A 17,340-nucleotide genomic window follows, 5' to 3' on the forward strand; every position below is an offset into this window, starting at 1 on the left:
TCTTAATTATAAATATTTTGATAGAATGGCATTAAATACTTTTAAACATTTCAAAAAATGTTTTAGCAAAGTGTCGATAATCAATGTATAAAATCAGACCATTTACACTCACCAAGCATATATTTCCTTTTTACTTCCGCGAAGATTTTATCGAAGTCAATGCCCACCCAATCTTTAAATCGGCACCAAATAAATGCAACGATTTCATGCTCATTGGATTGTTTGGAAACATCGGATTTGACAGCTGCGATCGATTCATTGAGGATTGTAACAAACATATTCAACAAAATAATCATGATGCATAGAATAAATGTGAAGAAGTAGATTGGCCCAAATACACGGTTCACTCTCTCTAAAGCCAGATAGTCAAAGTCTCCCAAAGAAAAGGCCAACAGTGTTTCAAATGACTGGAACATGTTTCTGTATTCGGGCATCTTCGGTCCAAACATGATGTATCCCCAAGATGCAAAAGCAACAATCAAAATGGTTATAACCACAGAAAAAGCAGAAAGCTCTTTAGTGGAGTACTTCAAGGTTCCTGCTATCATCGACATCCTTTTATTGAATCGGAAAAGATGAAGTAGCTTGATGATAGATACAAATATCGTGAAAGCCATAAAATATCCAAAGACTTCATCCCACATGGCAACTTTTCGAAAGTTGTAAAATTTATCTGCAAGTAAAAATAACGCATGGCATAATTGATAATAAATCAAATTTCAGTGAAATTTATTACAATCACATTAAAACCATTTGAAAATATCATAGCTCAACCGTTTTTCATTACCTCTTAGCTTTTTAACAGACTGCATTGCAAGTTGTGTTATCATGTGTCGTACAATATACATCACAACAGACACTACTGCACATATCATGTTGAACAACTCAAGGCAATTCCAGAAACACTTGAAATACTTCTTCCTCTGTTGTCTTATAATTCTAACTTCCCTTACTATAAAATAAATTACAATGGCTAAGGTTGCAAGTTCACAAAGAACGACAAATACTCCATATCCACCTAGATAGGAAAATAACCGAAATGTTTTCACAGACTCCTTGATCAACATCTTCCCCATTGTTGGCATTTCGAAAGCAATAAAAACATTAGAAAACATGTTAACATAAGGGTTATATACGGTAAACTCGATAAAAATTGCTCTTGTGTACTGATTTATCCAGTTATTCAACATCAATCCATAGGCAATTTTCATCGCCCTGTCTCGGTCCCCAATCAAATCAGCGACGTATCCTCCCCCAGTATAAACTCCAAACTCTCCTGAAAAGGGGAGTCCCGCGTCATCAAAGAGTGATCGGTGCTTCCAAGGATAGTTTATAAGCATAGTGGAATTTTTAACTACTGGGGCGTTCCAGCCTTCGAGGTAAGTTGCATCGTCTTCCATAGTCACTGACCATTCTTGGCTACACGATTCAACAAACTTATACATCATTGGAACGGCTTTACATTCCTCTGAAATTTGAAGAAAAATTAGAATAATTTTAAGAATTTGTTATAATTAACGTTAAATCCTGTATGAAAGCGCTATTTAATGACCAGAAGTTGTATAAAACAAACGATTTACAAGAAATAATATGTACACTCTTTCTAAATTATAGGATAAATCGAAAACCTTGTCGAACGCGCTGTTGTCGAATCCGAACTGGACCAACCCGGTAGGCCACTCTGGTTGCTATCATTCGCTTTTCAGTATCATCCACGGACATATTGTTCCACTGTTTAGAAATATATAACCGTGGCAGCAATATTTCAAGTAACCACTTCCAAAAGTCAGGAACATGGTTTCGCTGTAAAAAGAAATGTGCAGAAGTTGTTGAGTATATTATTATAATGACAATTTTATAAAACCAGAAAAAAGTCGTTTTCCATCACCTACATTGTTTATTTTCTTGATATCGATGATATTATCAATAGCCTCTTTGACACTGTATGCTTTCTTGTCTCTGTTGTGACTGGCAACAAGCACAATCAAGGCGACAAACACAAAATAAAACGCAATCTCTCGAACAATATCGAACATGGCAATCTCTTTCATTCGTTTTTCTCTAGCCTCAGCCAACTTTTCTTTGTCTGGTGGTTCAATTTTCAACGCTGGCCTCTCAGCTGCAAAATAAATTACCAAGAAACTTAATATGCAATACAAATTAGAAATATACCTTGATACTCCCATTATTCCATATGTATTAAATAGGTATCAAAATCATAACAATGCAATAAAATTATTCTATTAAAAATAATTTGAATAAATGAACTCTTAGAGAACAAATTTCTACAGATTAAAAAATTTCGATTGATGGATAAAGCATGCAATACCCCCCCCCCCCTTTTTAAAAAATATTTTTTTAAACCAAGATGTTTAATTAATTTCCTCAGTCTTGCGAGATACAAAGTATAAATACATTTGACAGGATTCTTGTACAACATTTCTTCATCCGGTAATAATTGATTTGTCATCTGAGAATCTTCACTAGTTTCAGTTTCTTCTTCAATATCTGGTCTCTTCAGGATAATCGACAAGAGCATAGCAACAATGATAATCTGCAGACAAAATTCCCAATACTTATTATTGTATCATAAATAATCTCAAAAATTAACATTGAAGTTGCTGAATAAACACATAATGATGCCTTTGCACATATTTTAACGATGGCGTTACGCAGATAACAAAATATCCATAAATGGTACCGAAAAATTACGCATTGCACTCAAACGGTCTGTTATAGTACCATACGTTATTTTGTACTTTCCAATTTTGTTTTTGATAATGTAGAAAACTTAAAAAAGAAACTTACAACCATTAACAAGCTTAACTTACATCGTCCACATATTGTGTGCATAAAATTTTTAACGAATAATTTTCACTCAGTTTTAACAATACCTTAAAAGGTTGGATCACTATAACTGACTCGAAGATAGACATCAAAATTGATGATAGCCAGCTCAAAGATTTTTCTTTTCCCCATTCAATACTGTACAAGAATGTGATGAAAGAGGACAAAAGTGCCGATATGTACACTAAAGAATATGACAAGTACACACAGGAATGTGGAAGCATGAATTTCTTGGTCTTTTTCTTTTGCGGCTTTGTCTGTGGATGACTTATAATTGCTATTTCATTACTTTTCTTCCTTTTTTCAATTAGGGCAGATTCAGAATGCATCGAGTAAGTACTATTCGCGCTGTCAGGACGCGTTGATGGTTTCTCAACAAAGTCCTCAAGTTTTGTGTTATCCGGTGGTGACCGTGGACGGAGCTTTATATGAGAAAGTGCTGCTAACGGTTGAACATTTTTACCCATGAACGCATTGGTGATTCGGTTCACTTTGGGTTTCGATTTTCGGAACAACTGGTCAATTATGATGTTGACGGGCAAAACTATCAGGCTGCTGACGAAACTTATATAAATTCCACTCAAGGAGAATTCAAAGGGTCCAAACGAGATGTATTCCTTGTTCTTAACTCTGTCTTCGGCTTGATAAAACATAGCGTTAACCATCATAGTTGTCATAACCAAAGATAAGATGCACGATAATCTTTGCACGCGTGTAAACGTGCTGCGATGAGGACGGCTAAACACAGAGATCCATAGGTGAGAATCAGTGAAGCTTTTCTTTGTTTTTGTCATAAAAAGATTCTGAAAGTTGGTCATGTCTTCTTTGCTTGCGACCGGAAGTAGTCTGTCAATCATTCCATCGTCCTCTTCGACTGCCAACCAACGATTACATAGGAAACAGTATCTGTAAGTAACAAAATAAAAATCAGCATAAATTGAAAGCGACAGGCATGTTAATAAATCATAATATATAAATGACAATGAAAATGTTAATCATTTTAAAAGTACGTACGCTTCAGATGTTTGGAGATCAGTGACAATGACCTTGCTGAGATACCATCCTTGAAACTTTCCTTCCCCAGAATTGTCATGCCAAATTCTAATGAATGTTAATGGACCCAACCATTCAGAGGTAGAAAGGACAAAATTGTTAATGCTACCCCGACTGCAGGTCTGTTGAAAGTAAAAACATTAAAATTGTTATAAATTAAATTGTTTTTCATAAAGAAGAAAGAAATCGAACAAAAACGGAAAATTCGACAGATTTTTTTGTGATTCAAGTCAATTCTATCGAGTAATAAATTAGGATAACAAATGTTCACTTTTATTCCTTTTTCGTCGATCAGCTCCCTAACACCTGTGTCGAATGAGTCACCCGCCAAAACAAAGCTTATTTTGGATTTCGTTCCAGCTCCTCGACGCATGCCCGTGCAGACAGTCAGCTGGTAGAAGAATTTGTCACTCACAACATTATCAGCCAGTGGTGCTATACCCCACTGAAGAGAAAACAATAACAAAATTAGTATCAGTGATGAAAAGGAAATTGATTATATGTTTAACAAAATTTTGTTAAATAAAATATATTGAACTTTTTGGTATTTTGCATACATACCTTGATGACATCTCTTTTGTCTTTAAAACGAGCCCAAATCAATCCTATCATATACATTAAATACATGAAACAAAGCACCGCAAGAACTGCCCAGTTGTCTCTCAACTTCGCTTCAAAGTCGTTGAAAACTGTCATGAAGTTAATAGTATTTGGAGGAACGAAAAAATCGGATCCAAATGATGTCAAGTGATTGCAAAGGCATCTGGTGTAGTTGGAATTAGATAGGTAGCTTATCTGAAACAAAAAGTGTTATACTGTTGAAAGTTTTGAATGTGTTAGTGTTCGATATATTTACTGCAAGTAATTTTGCTATGAATGGGTCCTCGTATGAGTGCAAGTTGGTTTTATTGGTGTTTTATTTCAAGTGCTAACTAATTGAAAATTAGATTATTAGAAAAAATTAAAAAGCAGCATAAATTCTTTCCTATAAAATGGATTTAACTCATATCCTTTTTCGTCAACCGAAAAATAGTTCTAAAATAAAAGTAAGCAAACTCATTAAGATTACGTTACAATTTATTAATTTTCTTTGTAATAATTACCTGACACCCATTTGTCACCCATTGTTCAAGATGGATGTTCCAATAGAAACAACCGGAAGTTACAAAGCTGATGGTATAATTTAGAAGATCAGGTGGTGTTACAATTCCATAGTCAACGTAATAATCGTCATAATTGATATACTCCTCTTCATCTGTCTCATTGTCTGTTAAAAACAATTAAGTGGCTACTTAATTTTATTCACAACAATTTTATACAATTGTATATTGGTAAAAATTTCTAGCGCCCCACTTTCATTTTCTAAAATTATTTAGAAAACTAGTCTTTATTTTTAACTTTAGTTTTTAAGTCGTTGCCGCTATAGACTGCTGTTTAAAATACTCAACTGTTCATTTCAAATTGTAATCGAATAAGAAATTACTTGACAATGACCCTATCTTTTGAAAATCGTGGAACGCGTGTTCGATAGGATTTTAGAATTTGTTTTTCAAAATGATTCGATCGATTCCCAGCCTTTAACTGCTTTTAAAAAACATAAAATAAATTTTATTTTATGGTGTCCTAAACAATAAAAATTCTATTCTGAATATAAATTTTCATTAGAGATTACTGATTGTTTTTATCAGACAACACTTAATCATTCTAAGGTTTGGCCGGAAATATAATGCAACACTGCACAACACGCGCAACTCCTTTCACAAAGGTTTTTTTTTATTCAAGGTGGAATCTCTTTGAAATGCTGTTATTAACGCGAATGAGAAAATCACATGGTATTAATGAATTGAATTTTATATCGTAGGGTTTCCGTGCTTTCTTGATTTTTTTCATAAATTATTCAAATAAATTTAAATTGAGATTTTTAAAAATGCTTTCTTATTTTTCATTCTTAGTTCTAGTATTCAATCATTGTCATGGTCAAAAAATTAGAATTAGGAACAGTGTAATACAAACGCTTGCCTGGGGTGTTAGAGATTTTGTCTAGTATATATCCTCATCTGGAAGGTTTTAAATCGTAATCGATGAAGATGAGTTCCATTTTCAAATTTGTAATAAACTTCTTTACAATAAACGCAGATTTTTTTTTTTTGCAGTGGGAAATTGTTACAATTTGGAAAAATATAACGAAACGATATTTGTTTCATTTACGTTATTAAAAAAATATTTACTAAGGCTTCGCCACAAACAACAATTTTGCTTTCCAATAGTCAGTGTTATAGTTGTCGTAGGGTTATTTTTAAACTTAAAATGACTCACACACTGGCCTTACTCCCAGATAATATGCTCCAATGCCCTTTTCTTGAACAAACTCGGGAGGCAAAAATATGGTATGTTCCAGTTCTTCTTTTAGGTGAAGGTCAAGTACCTCATACGTCAACTCATGTGGAATTGTAAAGTTTGAATCATAACTTTGTAATGTTGGCTGTCTCCCTATGCCGAGATAACACTCTAGTTTAGTTTCCGGATCTTCCGGTTTTACGACAACGTGAACGGAGGACATGTTCGATCTAACTGTGAAGTAATGGTATGAAAGAGTCTCTTTTGATGTTAGAGGAAAATTTATTTGTGATATTTTAAGTTTTGAAGAGTCAACACTGATATCTATCGTAATGGTATCTGTGAGATTTTTCACTTCAATTTCTTTTCCTTCGTTGTCGTAAAGATTAAGAGTCAGGACTGGAGTATTGATAAACTTTGCTGAATAGTCCCATACGTAAGGATTTGTTTTAGAACTCAAAACCTGCAGAAAAATATTATGATTAATATAATTAATTGTTTATCATGGAAGTTAAAGCAAGAAATATCAAAGCTTAATGGTTACCATTAACAAACCTTTGAGTCGACGAAAGAAGTATTTTCAGATAATATAGAATCCATTGTAGGCATTTGAAAGGATCCGGTCGTTGTGTCAAGATAAGTATTGTTCACATCACTGACTGTCAACCGTTCAGCTACCATAGTGAAAAGTTGGGACTCGAGAACGACTGGTGGCTCCCCTGGGACGCGATCCTGTATGATAGTCTTGTACACAACTTCCGCGACATCAAATACTTTAGATGCCAGTGCACGAACCTTAAAATCAAAATTGGTTTTTACATATATCAGTAATGATGACTTTGAAAGGCAACAATAGAGTTACAAATCACAGCAATGCAATAATTATGAATTACATTAGCAACGAACTTTAGTTCACTGATACTAACTCTCTGCTTTGTTTCTTCTTTAACTTCCTCGGGTGATTTTGTTGCCGTTGGTGGTTTTGTTGTCCCATTAACTGTGGATGGTTTTTCAGTAGTTGTTGTTGTAGTTGTTATTGTTGTCGTTGCACTTACTTGATCAGAGCTACCTTCATCTCCCAATGATCCATCTTCCTCATTTATTTTCTGAATTTCTGCCAGTTCTTTTCCGGTTGCCGCTATTATGACGGAACTCAAAGTGGCCAGAATATCTGTAGCAATAATAAAAGTTTCCAAAAACTATAAAATCAATTCATAATTTTATAAGTTAGTATAAAAAACCCAAGCACATGTTTTCTTTTACCACGAATAAGCTGATTTGGAACATGCACATTAGTTCGCATTGGTTCAAATCTAAACGAAGTTATAATTAAAACGTGTATGCTAGAACTTGTCGGTATATGAACCTATTTTCCAAAAGCAGTGATTCATATAATACATATTTCGATTTCCTAAACAAGAATTTAAAAAAATCCATTTAACAATACCTTCTGCCGCACTGTATGTCTGAACTGTAGAATCGGTTTGGGATTGACGAATAATTTTCTGGAACGAGTTAGCTACATCCGATATTGCATCCACCGCCAATTTCTGCAATCGGTGTAAAATGTAAATAACTGTTATAGCCAAATAGGAAAAATATATTGAAGAAAGATAAATCAATATTCAGATTCAAAATGGCCTTAAAAAAGATTCGTTTCAGCAGTTTAATTGAAATCTTACTTGTGACGTTTCCGACAACTCTGAGGATTCATGAGTGACAACCCTAAAACAAAGGGCCGTCTGTTGCAAAGAATCCAAGGTCAAGGATGATGTCTCATTAGAGAGCGTAGTTAGGAGCGATTCACGTAACTATAAAGAAAATATAGATTTATTTAATTATTAGTTATGTATATTTCTGATAAATCAACCTACTAATATTTCAATTATTTACTTTTATTCTTTTTTGCTTCTCTTCTTCTTCCTTTCTTAGTCTTTCTGCCTCAACTTCAGCTGGATCCAAAGTTGTTCCCACAAAGTAAGTGGAAAGGGATTCTCTTGTTGTTGGCAATTGTGTTATTGGGGTTGTTACTTTGCCTGTTGTTGACTTCTTTGTGGTGCTCGACACAGTTGGCATAAATGTTGTAAAATTGTCATATTCAGCAAAAGTTGATGAATCGGAAAGTGACGAGGAGGCTGACGGAACTGTAGTCGTAGTAGTTGTTGTTGTTGTTGTGAGAACAGTATCAACATCTTTAATAACGGATGCCCTCGAAATTCCAATCTTAAAAATAATAAGCAGGAGTCAGTACCAAACATAATATATAAAATGATGAAATTGAATTATTAAAGAAAAACTACCTCTGTGGGAGATGTGTTAATTAACGATGCAATTGCAACAATGACTTGTTTGGCTTCTTGTGTTTTTCCAGAAGAAAGGAGTCCATTTAGAGTGCTATCTTGCCCTGATGAGAGAGTAATTAACTCATTGACGTCACTCTTTACTACTGGCTTTGACACCTTAACACTCAGCCACGTCTCTACGAACTCTCCAATAGGATTTGCTATTCGGATAACTACATCATGCAAGAAATCACTCTCTTCCGGTCCTAACGGAAACGTAGTATCAGGGGTGTAAGGATCCGTGCCATAGTACAAAAGCTGCGTATCCTGGCGACCTCGAAGCTTGGACCAGAATCTATAGAGTAAACCAGCTCCTTTGGTTTCCTCTTCCCCAGGATTTACCCAATCATTACAGCTTATAACAAACTCAGTTTCTAGAGCATATCCTGTAAAATTAAAAAAATTTGCTCTAGAAAAAAGATATGCAATTTTCATTAAGAACATTTGGATTTTTCTATGCGTACAACTGTTGTTTTCAAACAAAGACCAGTCTACATGGTTCCATTTTAATTTGCAAGTACCGTATATAAGATGCATATAATATATTATAGATCTTTTTAATTCTCTTTCTCAAACATAATCTGACCGCTTCATAGATATACATTATCATTACCTGAACTTGGATTTATACCACATGTTCCTCCATATGGGGGAAGATTGGTAATGAATTCGTATTCCGTAAAACTGCCAGAGTAACCATAAATATTTGCAGCCAGCCTTAATCGATATGTTTTCCCACCAGTCAAAGTGGAAGATTCAAACACAAGAACGGATGATGTTGTGTCTACAAAATAAAATATAATGGGACTCTATTTCAAACAAATATTCATAAGTGATGGAAATACTAATTAATTGATACACAATAAACTTAAAACTCACCTGTAACTAAAAACGAGTCAAAATGAGGAACAATTTTGAACTCATCCATTTCCTCTATAAACAGCGACCATTCAAACTGCACCTTTTCAAAGAGATTACACGACAAGCACTTTCCTTGTACGCTGAAGGAGCTTGATGGATTCATTTTAGAGTTACAGTTTTCCACGCATCTAAAAATTTACCAGAGAGAATACTATAGTTTATTGACAAATCAATTTTTAAAAATGAGTTTTGGTTAATTACTGCATGTAGAATGCAAAATAAAACTGCACATATGTTAGATGCATCATTTATGTCATATATTAATCTAATACTCTATCTTTTTTCATTTAATTGAATTTTATGATACCTTTGCCTGAGATAGACGATTAATTACAATATGATATCTACTTACACAATCTGAATCAATGGCGGATCACCGTCAATGACCTCAACAGTTTGTTGAAATAACCCTTCTCTAGTGTCCTTCCTTACATAAACTTCGAATACATTTATTGAATGTGGTTCAAGAAGCAGTGTAGATATCTCAAAAGATCCCGATGAAGTTGGAAGTTTTCCTATACCTGTGCCAAAACAACCATCACGTCTCGTTTGATTTAAGGCCTCGTCTAAAGTTGGCAGGGTTATGTAGTTTAACGTTGGAGGATAAACCTCATTTTCCTGTCGACATCTCCATTCGAATGTAAAATTAGATGTTTTATCAGAGTCTGGATCTTTGGTCATCTGATGTGCGTCTAAAATCAATTTGGAGTCATATCCAATGTTTCTTGCAGTCCCACCAGAAATTCTCACAACCAATGGAGTTTTTGTGATATTAAGATACGTATAATGCTCGGAAAACATTCCAGGAATATCTTTCATTGAAACATTTAAACTAATGCTATACAGCCCTGGTTGAAATGTGTTTGGTTCGAATAAGATTTTAAAGTGATCGGTTGCATTGGTACTTATATTGTATGGACTGAAGACTCTGTCCAGATAGGTGTTTCCTTCCGTAATTTTAAAGAATTTCCAATGATATTCGGGACCTTTGGACGCTGGGCAGTTGATTTCTGCAGAACTTTCTAAATTTATCCATTCTGATCTAAACCTATTTACGGGTTCGTCTATCCGTTGCCCTCCTCCAATTATATGAACATTTGGATAAAAACAATTTGCGCCCGTTATAACACCAATGTCGTATATATGTTGGGTGGACACCAAATTAAATCCGAAAACATTTACATTGTGTGTTCCATTTGATCTGTACATATGCTGATGACGAATTTCGTTAGAAACATTCCACGGCTTGTACACATACGCATTGAGCTTTGCCTTTTCTTCACAAAAGGTATCACCGTAAATAGTGCGAGGTTGGGAATCACCCATCTGCCAGACGTAGCATGGTTTTGTTCCGGGGTTTGACAACTTCAATAGAAACGTCATGACTTCATAAGCCTTTTTTGGCCCATCGTTACTTAAAGAATATGGATTAACAATTTCCTGCAGAGTTATATTAAAGTCTTTGTATGCAAAGAATATTCCATTGCTTGCATTAACAGAAATCAGTTGGGTCCCAATATTTTTAAATTTGTATGTTACTTTTGCATCTTTAGTGACATACGCATTTTCAAGCCCAAACTTCCAAATGTACACGATTTCATTTCCACTGCTGACAGAGGAGTCGAAAATTACCGGGCGTTCTATTGGGAATATGTCACTATTTGATCCATATCCTTTATGTATAGTTTCCTTACTATCAGAAGTCATATAGTATTTTGATAATTTTAAACCCTTAATTTCTTCCAGGACTTTGACTTCAAGTGTTTTGATAACCGTCGAGACTTGATTGCTAACATTTAGATTAACTTTATATACTCCCATTAGCTGGTAGTAATTATCAACACTAACTTCGTGGTTCTTAACTAGGTTATTTGAAATTTTAACAATATCCTTCACACCGTTTCCTAAATCATATTGATATTCAATGTGTGATCCAACTCCGATATTAAAGGTAACAGTAATAGCGCCACCAACAACAATAGATGTTTGACTTACTTCTAATGAAACATTCTCAATTTTTCTTTGAAAAGTCGTCCAAGTTGTAAAGGTTTGATTACCTAACCTGTTCATACACAAAACTTCGATATCTGCCAAACCGACATCGCTTTCATTTCGCCAGACAGTATGAATTTCTACGGGGCTGGTTTTCTTGATAAGAGTTATCATGTCTGATTGCTGATAAAACCCCTTTATGTATGTCTTGCATGTCATGCAACACGGCTCCAATCCATTTCCCGTAAACGATAACAACAATTTAAATTTGCCTTCTGGCAAATCAACAACACTTCCGGTCGACAAAATAAGGTCCCTGATTGGGGTTTCAACGTAAATTGTCAGTGATGCTGTCATTTCGGAATATGTGTTGAAGACTCGCACTGAGATATTATACACTCCACTGTTTGAGAAAACGGTTGGATAATAATTCGAATATGAGTTTCGTCTGTAATTTTGCAACGCAGATTGTAATTTATTTCCATCACCAAAACTTATAAATAAAGTCACATTGGAACCTTCCTGGAAACGTACAAACAAATACAAAGTTTTTAGAGGCTCGGTAACATTTGAACTACAATCAATTTCCAAACCTGACAGTTTTTCTTCGATATAAAATGTCTTCTCTATCACTTGGAAGGTTCTTTCGTTCGACACATTAACTCTGACTAATTTATTACCGACATTATAGTAATGATCAACAGTCAGTGGTACTGAAGATGAAAACAAAGACATCAGCGTTGGTTGTTCAAATCCATTTCCAAAGTCCCAAGATATTTTGACATTTTTTAGTGTCTCTTGTGTCCTGAGTTCAAATCTTTTCTGTCCATCGTAAGACAAATCTGTAGATGTGTAGGTCAGATTCAAATTTTTTATATCATTGACAACGTCAACGATAACTGTTGCCGTCTCTTTACTGATTTCGTTCACAGCCCACACAGACACGTTATATGTTCCTCTCGCTGTATACCTATAAAGTAAATTCATTAAACCACAAGACGAATCCGTCTAAATATTTAGTCTTTTATTTAAAAAATCGGTCGGAAATAATAAGAAAACATTATCACAATATTCACTTCCTATGTCATACTTACTTGTGACTGAATACAGTAACTGAGAGAAAAGTCAAGACATTGGTGTAAACAATTTGCTCGGTTGATCCGTCCCCGTATGAAATATTAAATGTCACGTGTGAGCCACGTGATAAGCGGATTGTGAAATAGGCATTTTCTGACACAAGGTAATGGGTGTTGTTGGTTTCTACAGACAGTCCTTGTATTGTGTCTTTATGTTGATCACTGATTGCTGTAAGGTTTTTAAAGAAATTTTATTTTAAAAAAATCCTTGAATTTATCAGTATTTGAAAAAAAAAATTTGTACATGCATGAATGTTTAACTAACATTTACTTCATGTCAAAATCATGCACACATACCAGCACAGAGCCTGCCAGGTTTTAATGGGTCTTCTGAGATATCCAAATAACCCGGAAAACATGTGCAATTGTATTTTCCTGGTACATTTGTGCAATTAGCATACGGTGAGCAATCATTCCAATGTTCGTCAAGACATTCATTTACATCTAAAATATTTTCATTAAATAAATTATCAAAAAAAAATTCAATCAAACGTTTGACAAAAAAAAATATTGTTTAATCGGATAGCAAAAAGTAAACAAACTTTACCGGTGAGATTGAGTTCAGATATTTGAATTGAATTCTCCATATATGCTGAAGTGGAGTTATAAGAAAATATATCTGCATCATCAGATGAGAGCGTCACCTCCGGTTCGTAAAACAAATTGCCAGACGACACAATGCTACCTGGTTCAAATTTGTGAAACGTAGATCCAAGAAACCCCTCGCTTATTGACGAATCCATTACTACTACTTGAGTCTATAAGTATGAGGGGAAAATTTGAAATTTCAGTAACAATGACATATATAATAAACAAGATCAGAAATTTGGAATAAATAAAGAAAACAAACATACTATTTGTTTGAGGTGAGATGCTAACGTTTGGAACTCCGATGAGCTGGAATCATTTAATTCAACAGAATATGTTGCGTCACTTCCATTTATTTTCTGTACACGCAGGTCGATGCCATAAACACTGCTCTCTTAAAAACAAACAAAGTCCAAATCAGATAGCTGGTTTTCTAAACGTTTGCGATATGAAGTTATCTTATATTCGTCATACGAAGACAAACGAGGGATTATACGCGCACTTTTTGAATAGAAAATATAAATGACAAAAAATAAATATTGAACTGTTGCAATAATGAATGTATGATGTATAGACTCGTACAGAAAAAAGAGAATTATTTTTCCCAGAGAGAAACTAAAGAGTTACCTGAACATGAATAAGAGTTAGACTGGAAGTATCCTTCATTGCATTTACAGTAATATGAACCATCAGTGTTGATACAAGTCGACACCGTTGGACATACATTGAGACCACTGGTACATTCGTCAATATCTACGTTAAAAAATAAAATGAACATACACAGCACTTGATGAAACATACATGTATACCCCGTCTCTGAAGTTAAAGAATTTAAATATACCTCCATAATAGAATATTTTCTTTTGTAGAATTACAACAACAAAAACACACTATCTATCTAACCGTGAAACAGTTTCCAAGTTATCTGCCCATGGTGAATAGTCATCAAAACTATTCACGGGCGGCATTCGATTTCCCTCGTTTTTAAACTCGAAACAACTCTGGTGTAATTCGCGTAGCAACGTAAAATTCGAAGTCCGATAACCCTACTTTGTTTACCATTATAAAAAATCTGCAATACCGACAACTAGTTTTCTTCGGTATAATAAAATACCTTTTTCGTGACTATCATCATTGTTCGTGACGGACCAATGCTCGTCTATCTCTTAGGTTACCCTTGCCCACGAATTTACATCCTCACGAACCTATGCACAATTAATAACTTGTTTAATATTTATTAAAACTATCCCGATTACAATACCTACAAAATTACGTCCCCATTAACCAGGACAAATTTTTCTACCCACGAACATTGACCCCCACGAATAAAAATGATTCAACAGTATTCGGCCGATAGCAAGTTTATTGCCCCTTCGGAAGCGATTATTTCCCTCAGCTTTGTCTCCTGAAATAGTTGCAGTCTCCAGGGACAATAAACTCCTTTTAGACAAAAATGAACATGTTTATGCTTAAAATGATCCATTTTGTTCACGAAGGCTACAATGTTTGAAAATGTTGGATCATCAATTCAGGAGAGATTTAATGTTTAATTTATATGAACGCTAAACACAAGTATTACTTCTACAAGTGATAGTAAAAACCATGAATAACAATCTTTTTTATTTTGCTACGATTTTTTTCATAATTACAAGATTTTGGGTTTTTTTTAAATTTTATTTTACCTTGACAAACTCCGTTCGACATTTTGTATCCTGGATCACATGCACACGTGTAACTTCCAGCGGTGTTGCCACATACAGAATGAGCCGGACAGACGTTACTGTCGCATTCATTTACATCTACATAATAAACGTATTCATACAAAGAGTTATGTCTGTGGTATAAAATATTTTTCTACATACTGTAATTATGTGTCTTTTTAATGTCTCTATCTCGATATTCACAATCTATTGACTTAGTTTTGGTTAAGATAATATTTCATGTACAAATATGTAACATAATCGAACAATTTTGTAAATTGTTTAATTTTTCAGACATTTATAGAGATTGAAATCTGCATGACCAACAATAAATAAATCTAATCGAAAGCAGATAAGTGCTTTAATGCTAATTATTCTTGTATTTGCACTAAAAGGGGCTTACTTTTGATTGGTCTGAATTTTCATGGAAATACTGTACATGAGATTCAAAAATTCAAGAGGACAAAATATCTGTCAACTCACCAATGCACGTTTTATTATCCATCTGGTATCCATCTATACAAAAACATATATAACTTCCTTCTGTGTTATTACATATCGAATATGGTGGACATATTCCAAGATTGCACTCATTGATGTCTGTTATAACGAAGAAAATTTCTTTTTAAATTATTTGATTACTTGTACAACATTAATAAAATGTTAAATATGATAAAACAAAAGCGAAAATGAATCACGCACAACATACCTTTATCATGAAAACAAGCTATTGCGCCTTTTCGTTCACTTGTTTGTTTTTGAAGTACAAACGAACACATTTTATTGTATACTAGTAGGTCACATGGCAATGCCTTTATTTTAAAATACTTGATCAAAAAACTAGTTGAAGCATATTTATAGGTTGAAAAGTGTCACCTTTACAAGAATGGCCAATATCAAGATATCCAGGTTTGCAAGTACAAACATAGCTGCCTTTGGTATTACTACAGACGCTGTTTTCCATACAAGGATTGGACATGGACGAACATTCATCGATATCTGTGAAATTGAGACAAAAAGAAAAAAATAGGAAATTTGATATATAATAAAATAATTTAAATTCCATGCGACCGGTTTTAAACTTTGTTCAACTATTAGAAACAAGAAGTTCTTTTTTTTAATGTCAAATAATAGAGAAATGATTCTTTTTTATTGGAAAAGAGAGAAAGAGAAAATGTTATTTAAAACATTAAAATACTACACCTTTTAACAAAACAAATTAACCTTGCCATGTTTTAAAACATTCATTAACTCTTTATGAAAACTACACAAATTGTTATTATGACAATAAAAAAGAGCACGATCTTTGAAGAGCAATTGCTTTTAAGCAAACAATGGTGGGCGAATGTTTTGTTGATTGTCGTAATTCTTTTCGGATGTCGTTAATGTTTTTTATAGTCAATTTAATTGCAGTTCATATTGTGAGGCCGTTTGACCTAGACAGAAATCTAAACATTCATCGCATTATCGGGTTGCTGCAAAATCTCCACTTTCCTATATACTTATCAATGGGAAAACTCCTATTAGATTTCACAAAATTAACGGTTCTTATAATCAGCTGTAACTGATAGTAGCCAATTTAAGGTAACCATTTATGGTGATTAAATACCTTAATAAACGAGAATCAATATTTACGGATATTGCATAGATTGACCAAGATATGAATATAGCTCATAAAAAATCTTTTCTTTTGAAGTTCGCTCACTTTTTCACACTTTTGTCTTACCCTGACACTGCGTTGCATTTTTGATAAAACCAGGCTGACAAGAACAGATGTAACTTCCAAGAGTGTTTTCACAATGAGAATTTTCAGGGCACACACTGGATAAACATTCGTTTACATCTAAAAAATATATACATTAAAAATAATATACGAATAATTCATAGTTTCTACGTCAAAGTTACTGTTTTGCAATTAAATCATTTTCTATATAGCCAATAATCTTTGTTTTTTACTGCATTTGTCATTGTAAACATGATTTTGGATTAAAAAAAAAGAATAAATCAGATACTTTTTGTCTTTATTGTTGATACAATTTTCAATGTGCGTCTTGTTGAAGACGTTAAATTTTTCAGAAAGTGTTTATTGGAAATTTGGACAATACTTGTATTCAAATTTAGTCATCATTTGCATGCAATAATCTAGAAAATTTCATATATTTTGTTTTTTAACAAATAACAATCGGCAAATATTTGATTACCAATACATCTTGAAATATAAAAATTCTTTCCTTCCACTCTATAATGTTAAAACCGATTTCAATATTCGAACTCGTTAGCTACTTAAACTGTTATCTGCCATCCGTTGTTATTCACAGTTTTCTTTTTAACCCTCTTTGAATCGATTTGCTTTACTTCATGGGTCAAATAAAAAACATGGGTCTAACAGTTAAGGCTGACATTTCATGAAACTTAAGAATAACC

At 33.8% G+C, this 17,340-nt stretch overlaps 1 protein-coding gene across 1 annotated transcript in view; it reads right to left on the bottom strand.

The window, feature by feature from the left end:
- LOC128167436 (uncharacterized) overlaps positions 1-17,340 on the bottom strand; it is a 44,107-nt gene that overhangs the window by 1,250 nt on the left and 25,517 nt on the right. The window contains exons 13-41 of the mRNA XM_052833158.1: positions 16,643-16,759; positions 15,793-15,915; positions 15,400-15,516; positions 14,899-15,015; positions 13,844-13,969; positions 13,483-13,610; positions 13,176-13,386; positions 12,926-13,072; positions 12,587-12,797; positions 9,853-12,462; positions 9,459-9,628; positions 9,193-9,363; positions 8,538-8,965; positions 8,131-8,460; positions 7,920-8,048; positions 7,685-7,787; positions 7,164-7,408; positions 6,793-7,032; positions 6,217-6,700; positions 5,004-5,167; positions 4,462-4,695; positions 4,172-4,345; positions 3,862-4,022; positions 2,895-3,753; positions 2,416-2,554; positions 1,893-2,119; positions 1,629-1,803; positions 788-1,468; positions 113-673 (exon numbers count right to left, since the gene is read on the bottom strand). Of these exons, the coding sequence (XP_052689118.1) occupies positions 113-673; positions 788-1,468; positions 1,629-1,803; positions 1,893-2,119; positions 2,416-2,554; positions 2,895-3,753; positions 3,862-4,022; positions 4,172-4,345; positions 4,462-4,695; positions 5,004-5,167; positions 6,217-6,700; positions 6,793-7,032; positions 7,164-7,408; positions 7,685-7,787; positions 7,920-8,048; positions 8,131-8,460; positions 8,538-8,965; positions 9,193-9,363; positions 9,459-9,628; positions 9,853-12,462; positions 12,587-12,797; positions 12,926-13,072; positions 13,176-13,386; positions 13,483-13,610; positions 13,844-13,969; positions 14,899-15,015; positions 15,400-15,516; positions 15,793-15,915; positions 16,643-16,759 (9,582 nt within the window). The remainder of the gene's footprint in view (positions 1-112; positions 674-787; positions 1,469-1,628; positions 1,804-1,892; positions 2,120-2,415; positions 2,555-2,894; positions 3,754-3,861; positions 4,023-4,171; positions 4,346-4,461; positions 4,696-5,003; positions 5,168-6,216; positions 6,701-6,792; positions 7,033-7,163; positions 7,409-7,684; positions 7,788-7,919; positions 8,049-8,130; positions 8,461-8,537; positions 8,966-9,192; positions 9,364-9,458; positions 9,629-9,852; positions 12,463-12,586; positions 12,798-12,925; positions 13,073-13,175; positions 13,387-13,482; positions 13,611-13,843; positions 13,970-14,898; positions 15,016-15,399; positions 15,517-15,792; positions 15,916-16,642; positions 16,760-17,340) is intronic.

This window comes from Crassostrea angulata, chromosome 10 (genome assembly GCF_025612915.1).
Source record: "Crassostrea angulata isolate pt1a10 chromosome 10, ASM2561291v2, whole genome shotgun sequence".
NCBI lineage: Eukaryota > Metazoa > Mollusca > Bivalvia > Ostreida > Ostreidae > Magallana > Magallana angulata.